The 10,361-nt window shown below is 36.9% G+C and overlaps 1 protein-coding gene across 3 annotated transcripts; it reads right to left on the bottom strand.

Annotated features, from left to right (window-relative positions):
* Positions 1-958: 958 nt before the first annotated feature.
* Positions 959-9,198, bottom strand: fam111.1 (family with sequence similarity 111.1). Of its 3 annotated transcripts, none has more exons than XM_042752362.1 (6): positions 9,042-9,198; positions 6,841-6,913; positions 6,620-6,682; positions 5,660-5,725; positions 3,620-3,685; positions 959-3,456 (listed from the first exon to the last, which is right to left on the bottom strand). In XM_042752362.1, exons 2-6 carry the CDS (start codon positions 6,871-6,873, stop codon positions 1,654-1,656), a joined length of 2,031 nt encoding a protein of 676 aa, XP_042608296.1. In that variant the 5' UTR covers positions 6,874-6,913; positions 9,042-9,198; the 3' UTR covers positions 959-1,653. The 3 variants fall into 3 exon arrangements, with proteins under 3 accessions (XP_042608296.1, XP_042608287.1, XP_042608307.1); XM_042752353.1 differs by lacking the exon at positions 9,042-9,198 and adding an exon at positions 8,732-8,924; XM_042752373.1 differs by lacking the exon at positions 9,042-9,198 and adding an exon at positions 7,516-8,431.
* Between the last annotated feature and the right edge of the window lie 1,163 nt (positions 9,199-10,361).

Here is a 10,361-nt window from a genome sequence, read left to right as displayed (position 1 = left end):
AAAACAAATCATAAAAGATTTAAATCAAATTGTTTTCTGCAATCTCTTCCACAGACTCTTGTTGTACATGTTCATATGTACCACTGTGGTGACTTTCATATTATTTTACTGTATCATTCTTTAATCATTGCACACCGATATCATGGAAAATGCTATCTTTTTCACTATACAGTCATATTTGAAAATTCATAAAAAATTACAATCAAATTGTTTTCTGCAATCTCCACCAGACTCTTGTTCTACCTGTCCCCAAGTACCACTGTGGTCATTTTCATATAATTTTACTGTATCATTCTGTAATAATTGCACTTAGGGGTGAAAGGTCAGAGTTCAAAGCAGGGCACTCGGGTCAGAGTATGAAGCAGTGTTGAGTGAACAGTCTTTAAACTTCAAATTAGGCTTCTAAAGGGAACTAATGTGACCCTTTTTCTTTCCCTTTTCAGCCACATGATAAAGATCCTCTACATGAAAATCAACCATCGCTGCTCTGAAGATGCAGCACCTTCAGTGAACTACTGCTGCTTATATGATGCTTGCTGTGTTGCCACATGTAAACCACCTTTGTAAAATATAAATTTTTCTGTCTTTCATCTTTGAATATACAAATACAGGATATCATCTTATTTTGGGCTCCCATCTTTTACCAAGATGTCAAGAACTTGGCAAATAAGTGGCGGTTTATAGGACATGAAATAAGTTCTATAAACCGCCACTTGGCTGTATGTCACGTCACTTTCACTTTCAAGTAAAAGGAGCAGCTTAGAACTGAGTTTCTTTTATTTATTGTGTTGATCTATTATAGAGGAACACTTATCCATGAGCAGCAGGTTGTTTACTTTTTATTGCATAAATCTTAAGAACAATAAGATTCAATAATCTGTTCATAATATTAAATATGTTGTGTTTATTAATCAGAAAGTTCTTTGTTCTATTAGAGTCAAGAATGAGGCCAAACTATTTTTAAGCATGATTATTTAATATAGCGAAAATGAGGCACAAAATAGAAAGTAATAAAACAGATGATTTTAGGGTATACATGCAGCTGTGGGCGTATTTCTGAAGCAGTAGAAAGTACAAATGTCTGCAGCATTGAACAGTGCTGGAGCAATCAAAAATATTGAAGAACAATGGTTATTGTTAACCCCTTAATGGATAGTTAACCCAAAAATTCTGTCATGATTTACTCGTGTTTTTCCAAACAATTTTTGTTTAATATATTTTGTGTTCTACAGAAGAAAGCCAGTCATGCAGGTATGAAATGATATGAGTTTGAATAATTTATAACAATTTTCATTTTGTGTCGATCTATCACTTTGGAGAATTTCTAGAATTTAAGCAAAGTATCATTAATGCTTTGGAATTATACAAACACAATAATGCTGTCTGATCTAACAAAGATGTAGTTTGTTTTCTGGTTGCTACATAAAGAAACAGAATGAATGTTACAGAAAGAACAGATTAACAATGAAAATAAAACCCATAACCAATGATAAGCATAAAGGCATCCAATGATCATACAGAATTTATACATTACTGAATGAAATTGTATGTTGAACATGCCTGAATACCTCAAGATAAATGAAATTTTTTATATTTCATAAAAACAAATGGATGTTGCATCAATCAGGACTCAAGACTGTACTATCCCATTGCTCATATAAAATCTTCCTGATTTTGTGGATCTTCTTCCATGTCAACATCATTGTCTTCCAAGTTAAGATTAAAAGATTTATATTCAGAGAGTAATTTCAAGATGTCGGATCTCTCACTTTCCTTGGCCTGTGTGATGATACTGTCCAGGATGGGCTGCATGGAATAAGCGTATTCCATAATGCTCCTAGTTTTACAATTTTCTCCTTTGTACGCGTAGCCACCAGTGTGCACACCAATCAGATAGCAGTCTTCGTCAAAAACTGGAGAGCCAGAAGATCCGTGAAAGAAACAGGAGTTATAAATGATCTGGTTGTCATGCATTTCCCATTTCTCTGCCAAAGACTGTTGTGTCATCACATGAATGAAATTGACATTCTCAGAGATGTGTTTATCTGCAGCCTCTTGTAGATTCTCTTTCCCAATGATGAAGCAGGGGTCCATTTTCTTGACCCCTTCACCCGGATGTCCCACAATGCAGATCCCACCACGGTTAGGAGGGGGGCCATGAATGTATCGACTGAGCAATCCAGGACAGTCAGCCATTTCATCAGCATCTTTCAGTTCAAGAAGAGCAAAGTCAAGATATGTTTCTGTGTTGATATTTCCATGATAGTACGCTGCGAGATGTTCCTTGACCGGCACACACCTTGTCTTCTTTGCTTCCAGATCTTCATAGCCAAATACTGCTGTGAAGGTCTTTGAAAGCTTCCTGGTGAAAGGGTCAAATTCTCCAACAACATGAGCGTTAGTGAGGATGAATCTGTCAAAGAGTAAGAAGCCGGTTCCTCTGGCGGATCCCTCCACTCGAATCTGACACACAGAGTCAGAGAGTTTCATGAGCTGCTTCACTTTCTTCACTTCCAAGAAACTCTGAACACTTTTATCATATTCTGCTCTAAAGAACTTTTTGATCTCGGTTTTGTTCTTCAGGTTCTCTCTCTGCATTAATATCTCCAGTAAATCTTTAAACTGAGCACGCAGAATTGCTAGAATCTCTTCAGACTTTGGAATTATTTTAGGAGAATTAGTTTTGTGTATTTGTGGTTTTGTGGATTTCATCGTGCTTCTCTTCTGTGTTTCTTCTTGTTCAGTGTTGATGGGATGTTCATTATGATCAACATTTTCTTTCAAATCAGCGGCTGAAGCTTCATTCATTTCAGTGCCGTCATCACTCAAGGCAAAATCTTGGCTATCTGGCTGGTTGTGGTCACTGATAACAATGATCTCAAAATGCTTTCCATCCAGATGCTCTACGGTCTTTGACATTTCATAGTTTGTCTCGCTCTCCAAGTTATAGAGTACACACTGTTTATTGAATATGGCATTGATGAATCGTCCATCACGCCGAAGAGCAGCATTCAGTTTGTCGTCTTTGAACGCATACACACAAACATCTTCAACCTTCTTCCTCAGCTCATTGTTTTTCATTAACCGTTTCACTTTCTTCCCCCCTTTTGTTTTAATGTAAAATATTACTAAGCTTTTTGATTCATTGGAGATTGAAAGCCTTTCAGTTGTTTTTTTCTTTGTAGCAACATTTCCATGATTTTTAATGAAGGATATGTCTAAGAGCTCATGTTTTTCAATAAGACAGCAGGGGAAATCGGCCTTGATAGCCGCTCTAGGAACTGCTCCTTTGGATCTCTGGATCACTATTTCTTTCTTCTTGTTGTTTTCTTTAATGTTTTTGAAAATCTTGTTTGTATTAAGAGCATCGAGGACAGACTTGGATGTATCACACGCCACTGTATATTTGTCATTATTGTAGCGGAAATTAAATGTGTGGCTTTGCCCTTCAGCACGCTGTTGAATTCAGAAGAACAGTAAAGAACACGTTCTTAAAATGAAGTTTGCCAACATCAAGTTTTTTTTTCATGGATTTAGCTAACAGTAATACAAAACACCTGAGGTACATTTATTCACTTACATGATATGAGTTTCACCTCAATTATTAAAAGTCTCATACCTGCTGCAGATGACTTTTTGATTGTCCCTCTTCCACTTTCTCCTTACAAAAATGGTTTGTTCTTTCCTGAGTGAACGAATATGAAATGTTGTCAAATTGCTAATATGAGATCACCAGTCTAAATGGTTATACCATCATGTTGTACACTGAACAAAATTATAAACACAACACTTTTGTTTTTGCCACCATTTTTCATGAGCTGATCTCAAAGATCTAAGACTTTTTCTATGTACACAAAAGGCCTATTTCTTTCAAATATTGTTCACAAATCTGTCTAAATCTGTGAGGGAGCGTCCAATTGGCATGCTGATTGCAGGAATGTCCACCAGAGCTGTTGCCCGTGAATTGAATGGTAATTTTTTACTACCATAAGCAGTCTCCAAAGGTATTTCAAAGAATTTGGCAGTACATCCAACCGGCCTCACAACCGCAGACCACGTGTAACCACACCAGCCCAGGACCTCCACATCCAGCATCTTCACCTCCAAGATCGTCTGAGACCAGCCACCCCGACAGCTGCGGCAACAATCGGTTTGCATAACCAAAGAATTTCTACACAAACTGTCAGAAACCGTCTCAGGGCAGCTCATCTGCATGCTCGTCATCCTCATCAGGGTCTCGACCTGACTGCAGTTCGTCGTCGTAACCGACTTGAGTGGGCACATGCTCACATTCGATTGCGTCTGCCACTTTGGAGAGGTGTTCTCTTCATGGATGAATCCGGGTTTTTTACTGTACAGGGCAGATGGCAGACAGCGTGTATGGCATCGTTTGGGTGAGCAGTTTGCTGATGTCAATGTTTTGGATAGAGTGGCCAAAAAAAAGTGACAAAAAAAAGTGACGTGACATACAGCCAAGTATGGTGACCCATACTCGGAATTCGTGCTCTGCTTTTAACCCATCCAAATTGCACACACACAGCAGTGAACACACACCATGAACACACACCCGCAGCAGTGGGCAGCCATTTATGCTGCAGCACCCAGGGAGCAGTTGGGGGTTTGGTGCCTTGCTCAAGGACACCTCAGTCGTGGTATTGAAGGTGAAAAGAGCGCTGTACATTCACTCCACCCACCCACAATTCCTGCCGGCCTGAGACTCAAACTTGCAACCCTTGGATTGCAAGTCCAACACTCTAACTGTTAGGCCACGACTTCCCCTGGGGTTATGGTATGGGCAGGCATATGTTATGGAAAACAAACACAGGTGCATTTTATTGATGGCATTTTGAATGCACAGAGATACCGTGACGAGATCCTGAGGTCCACTGTTGTGCCATTCATCCACGACCATCACCTCATGTTGCAGCATGATAATCCACGGCCCCATGTTGCAAGGGTCTGTACACAATTCCTGGAAGCTGAAAACATCCCAGTTCTTGCATGGCCAACATACTCACCTGACATGTCACCCATTGAGCATGTTTGGGATGCTCTGGATCGGTGTATACGACAGCGTGTTCCAGTTCCTGCCAATATCCAGCAACTTCACACAGCCATTGAAGAGAAGTGGACCAACATTCCACAGGCCACAATCAACAACCTGATCAACTCTATGCGAAGGAGATGTGCTGTACTGCGTGAGGCAAATGGTGGCCACACCAGATACTGACTGGTTTTCGGACCCCCCAATACAGTAAAACTGCACATTTTAGAGTGGCCTTTTATTGTGGCCAGCCTAAGGAACACCTGTGCAATAATCATACTGACTGATCAGCATCTTGATATGCCACACCTGTGAGGTGGATGGATTATCTCGGCAAAGGAGAAGTGCTCACTAACACAGATTTAGACAGATTTGTGAACAATATTTGAGAGAAATAGGCCTTAGATCTTTGAGTTCAGCTCATGAAAAATGGGGGCAAAACAAAAGTGTTGCATTTATAATATTGTTCAGTGTAAATCATAATGAATGATGAGCAAAAAGGGCGATATGCTAACATGTCTTCATAAAACATTTTTTTAGAGAAATTCCACACAAACACTTTTTCATGAGCACCCATAAATAATTTATTTAGTGATATGTCAGTATGCAACAAACCTTTAGTGGATCACGGCCTTTAGTTCCAAGCCCCTTTCCTTTTTTCTTGCTCGTATGATTTTTTTCCTAGAACAATGGCAGTAGCAAAAATAAATATCATATATGTAATTTTTATTAATTAATTAAATACACTTGAATCTAATACAGTTTAGGACATTTACCAAATTAGCATTGAATTTTATAATACTGCCACGCATAATTAAACAAAAGTGCACTCTAAGATTCTCAGTTTCTGTAACATGCATGGTATGGAGTTAAAGGGTAGGATTATAATTTTTTTGGTAGTATTATATCACATTGTGAGTGTATATTAGCAACTTTTGTTGTTTTCTCGTGGTATCTGATAGAGCGTTTGGACACGGAAGCGGTGACACGTGACTTCAGACTTAACAAGCGAATAGAAACAGTCAACGCTATGAGACGTGCGCTCAGAACTGCGCATGCGCACTGGCTGATCTAGCCTGAATAATAAGCTTTTTATAACGTTATTTGAGCAAAATAAACAACAAGTATGACACAGTTGTAATCAGATTTCTTTGGTGATTTCAAAAATGAAATTTAATCGCAAGCCTAGTGCAAAGTTTTATAGAATTTGATGTTTCCTCATTCAAAGAGATAGGAGTTGCACTTGGATGCCCGAGAGGCGTTTCAAAGATGGCCACCAAGTGACATGACTTACCTTAAAGGGACTTTGGTATTATTAACTATATTGCAAGTCTTCTAAAGCCATACATTAGCTTTGTATGAGGAACTGACTGAAATCTGTTACTTACTGAAACTCTTTGAATATACATGCAAAACCAAATGCAGAGGGAGAACATTTTTAAAATACTGGTTCACTTGCGCTTGCTCGTTTGCATGGCCTGCATGTCTTCATTGTCTCTTTTTCAGATACATGAACAATTACCTAAAATAAATTTTTAGACCTGAATCATTATTATTTAAATATCATGACCTTACCTGAGCATTGATAGCAGTTTGTGACGCCCTTCTATCTCCAGTGTTACTCTCATTCTGCCTTTTCTGAAATAGTTAACAATCTTCACATTTACACTGAGGCTAAAAAATTCAATACAATGTTCAACATAAGACTGTAAATAGCCAAGCAAAGAAATTTGAAAATGTATTCCAATAAATAAGATATATAAATCCATGCTTCTTAATGGTTTGCATTTTGTCACCTCAAAGTATTTCAAAATGCTATTATTCTTCATGGCGATGATGAGCAACAGTGATGTTGGCAAGTCAGTGTTTCTGTGAAAAGTACAAATACAAATGATGATCCCAAAGATTAATGAGTTACATCTGATAAAATTATCTCAAGCACAGTATTCAATAATTTTATTGAAAAAAAAAGCTATTTTACAGTAAAATACTATTAAAATTACATATTTTGGAAGTAAAAAAGCATCATTGTATAATTTACAGTGGAAGAAAAACGTAAATTGACATTCCCAGAATACCCTGCATGACTTCACATTTGATGTTTTTTCGTTGAAGTATCGGTTTCTTTTCAGTTTTTTCTTATCAGTTGTGTACATTAGGGTTTTATCTTACATCTAATGTTGTTAAATTAATGTTCATTGCATTATTTCAGTATCATGTGTGCAGGGCTGTTAATATCTTCAAGTGAACGCTCGAAATACATAATTTATGTAACACTTAACAATAATTAACTAACACGTCCATACACTTTAATACATCAACTAACTAATAATCGAACCTTATTGTAAAGTGTTACAATTATTTGTTATTAAAGCATATATACATGTTCACACTGTTAAATTAAACAGAAAAGCAAGCAGGTGTGCATGATTTGGTGTGGCAGCCAATACAAATAATAACAGTTTCCTTACCTAAATCCTGCGTTTGGACCAGGCTCGGTTGCAGAATCACATATGTGCTTCTGAAATTATTATTTTTCTATATAGTGTAGTAGTTAGCTATCTCTGTGTCATAGTCTACGTGGCCGTTTGTCAGTCATGAAAAACACAAGTTTTATTTACGTTCTGAATATATTATCGTATACAGCGTGCAGAGTGCTCCCTTTAAATTTATTTAAAACAGTGACACATTCAACACGATTTCACAAAGTTACAAAAAAAAAGAAAAGAAAAAGAAAGAAAAAAAGATCGATAGATGGACATAGAAAGTGGTAGGTAAAGTTGGAGTCAGATTTCACCGATCACGTGAGCGCTTCGGGTGTATCCATAGATTTCGAAAGGCCCCTTATAATTTATTTAGAATGTTCTTTTTGTTTTCATTTTGAAAAGTTCTTTTCAAATTATATGTTATCTTTGCTGTTTCCTGACGTTATGCTGGAGGCGCTATTTATTTATTTTTGATTCCACAGTGTTTGCTAAACTTTCTGTAATTTATTAGTCGATATATAATCAAAGTCCTTTTAAGGTAATCTATAGTTTTGATATAATACAGCATGCTGTGTATGCCATGCCTCGTCTTATTATTTTTTATTAATACACCTAGTCGGCCATTGTAGCCTACTGTTTTATTAACGCTGTGATTTTCATTAAGACAATAACAACGAATCCATCTTTCAAGCATTTTTTTAGTCTTAAAAAGTGAAAGGTGCATAGATGTAAGCAGAACAGATAATTATCATTTCTTGTGAAACGTGAAAATATCGAGAATTCTAAAAACGAAAGCGAAAGCGTCCCACTCACAAAATTCAAATCGCAAATAAAACTTAAAAAAGAACCAGTTGAATGTTAGTTACACTTTTGTTACCATATAACTATAAACTATGATAACGGGAAAAACTATTCATCAGCTTGCATTGATTAATCCCATGTTGTGGCAAAAAAAAAAATAAATAAATATTTAAATGTATATAGACCAAATATGGAAAATATGATATATATATATTTCATGATGTATATTTCTCATCACCTGTTTTGTCAGTGGTTTCAGTGGCATTTTTCATTTGTCAGAAATTAAATGATTTTTACTTTTTTAGGTTTTTACTGTGAACATTATATCTGTAAACCTAAAATGTATTTTTTTTTTTTTTTTTTTTTTTTTACGGTAAATTTTTTTTTTTTGGTATTTTACCTAATTTTTTTTATGCAGTGCATCCAATAATATTCTCCTCTTCAGCAGGCACACACATCCTATAGTGAAAACAGCACTGATCCAAACACATTTGGTGTTCATACACGAGAGTGGAAGTGTCTTTCTCTCTTTCCTTCACAGATAACACTCACAACAAGCATTTACAGCCTTTCAAAAAACAGTTTGCATTGATTTTTTTGTTTATCCACATTTAAAGATAAATCCAGGAAGAAAAAAAAAACTGGAGAAAACTCTCTGGGGGAATATTGTAAATGTTATATATTGTATATATTGTGTGTTAAAATGTTACCTTATGTGAGCTGAAAGTTTAAACGAAGCAGAAGCAGGAGGATGTGTGTGTCGTCCGTTTCCCGCGGTTTTTTTAAACGGTGTGTGATCGTCTCATCGCTCTTCTTCTTTTTCCTCTTCGTCGGGGTTTTACGACAGTTGGCATCCGATTTGTTGCATTACTGCCATCTGCTGTTCTACAGTCCATTATATCCTCGTGCGACCCAGGCATAGACTTTTTGTCCTTTGAGGACATTATATTTTAGTGGATTTCTCTGAGACCCTTCATGCCACAGTTTTAAGTGTGGATGTCCTGTTCAGAGCACATTCAGGGCTTCATCAAATGTTCGGAGGTTTGATCATAAACACACCTTCTCCTCGGTCCTTAAATATGACTGACATTGACAGAATGATCAAATCTAGCACACTTAGAGAAATATGATAATGTTTTTTAATAATCATTTAAATCTGGCTAATTTTCAAATTGTTTGTCGTAAATAAACATCTCAGAAAAATGGTTTCAATTCAGAATATGGCTTTTTGTTATGAAACAGAGCATAATTTTCTTCCATGTCTTCTGTAGAGGACACCAGGACAAACGGCATGTTAAAGGGATAGTTCACCCAAAAATGAAAATTTGATGTTTATGTGTTTACCCCCAGGGCTTCCAAGATGTAGGTGACTTTGTTTCTTCGGTAGAACACAAACTTAGATTTTTAACACAAACTGATGCAGTCTGTCAGTCATATAATGGAAGTGGATGGGAATCACGGCTTTGAGAGTAATAAAACATACACGAACAAAACCAGATTAAACCCTGCGGCTCGTGACGATACGCTGATGTGTAAAGACACGAAACGATCGGTCTGTGAAAGAAACTGAACTGCGTTCCGTTGAAGTTTACTTCACTTCAGAACATTCATTCATGGGTTTGCGCTCCACGGCTGCCTGCGGCGTCTTCACACACAGACGAGTGTGACATCACATACCTCTGTAAATAAAAAAGTCAATAAAAAAGTGGGAAACGCTGCCTTACCATACTGTGATGCATGACAAGACAAAAACAATATAACCCATTATAAACGAGGCATTTTTTGCTTTCAGCTGGGACATAATTTCTGATGACTTATACTGTCTTTTTAGCGTTGCGTATCACGTTGTGTAAACATAAAACCATGTCTGCATTTGTGATCGGAGAAATGACAAACAAGCGGTACTCTACACTGCTCAAAACTGTGTTTTAATCATCAGTGGCAAATTATTTAAATATGTAAATGTACTTAAAGACTGTGAGTCAGAAGCCCAGTCTGTCCTTGCAAAGTTGGAACTGCCCCACTTTATA

This window comes from Cyprinus carpio, chromosome A5, assembly GCF_018340385.1.
Source record: "Cyprinus carpio isolate SPL01 chromosome A5, ASM1834038v1, whole genome shotgun sequence".
Classification (NCBI taxonomy): domain Eukaryota; kingdom Metazoa; phylum Chordata; class Actinopteri; order Cypriniformes; family Cyprinidae; genus Cyprinus; species Cyprinus carpio.
Note: the sequence above shows the minus strand (reverse complement) of the source record. Positions and strands in the feature narration are given on the sequence as shown.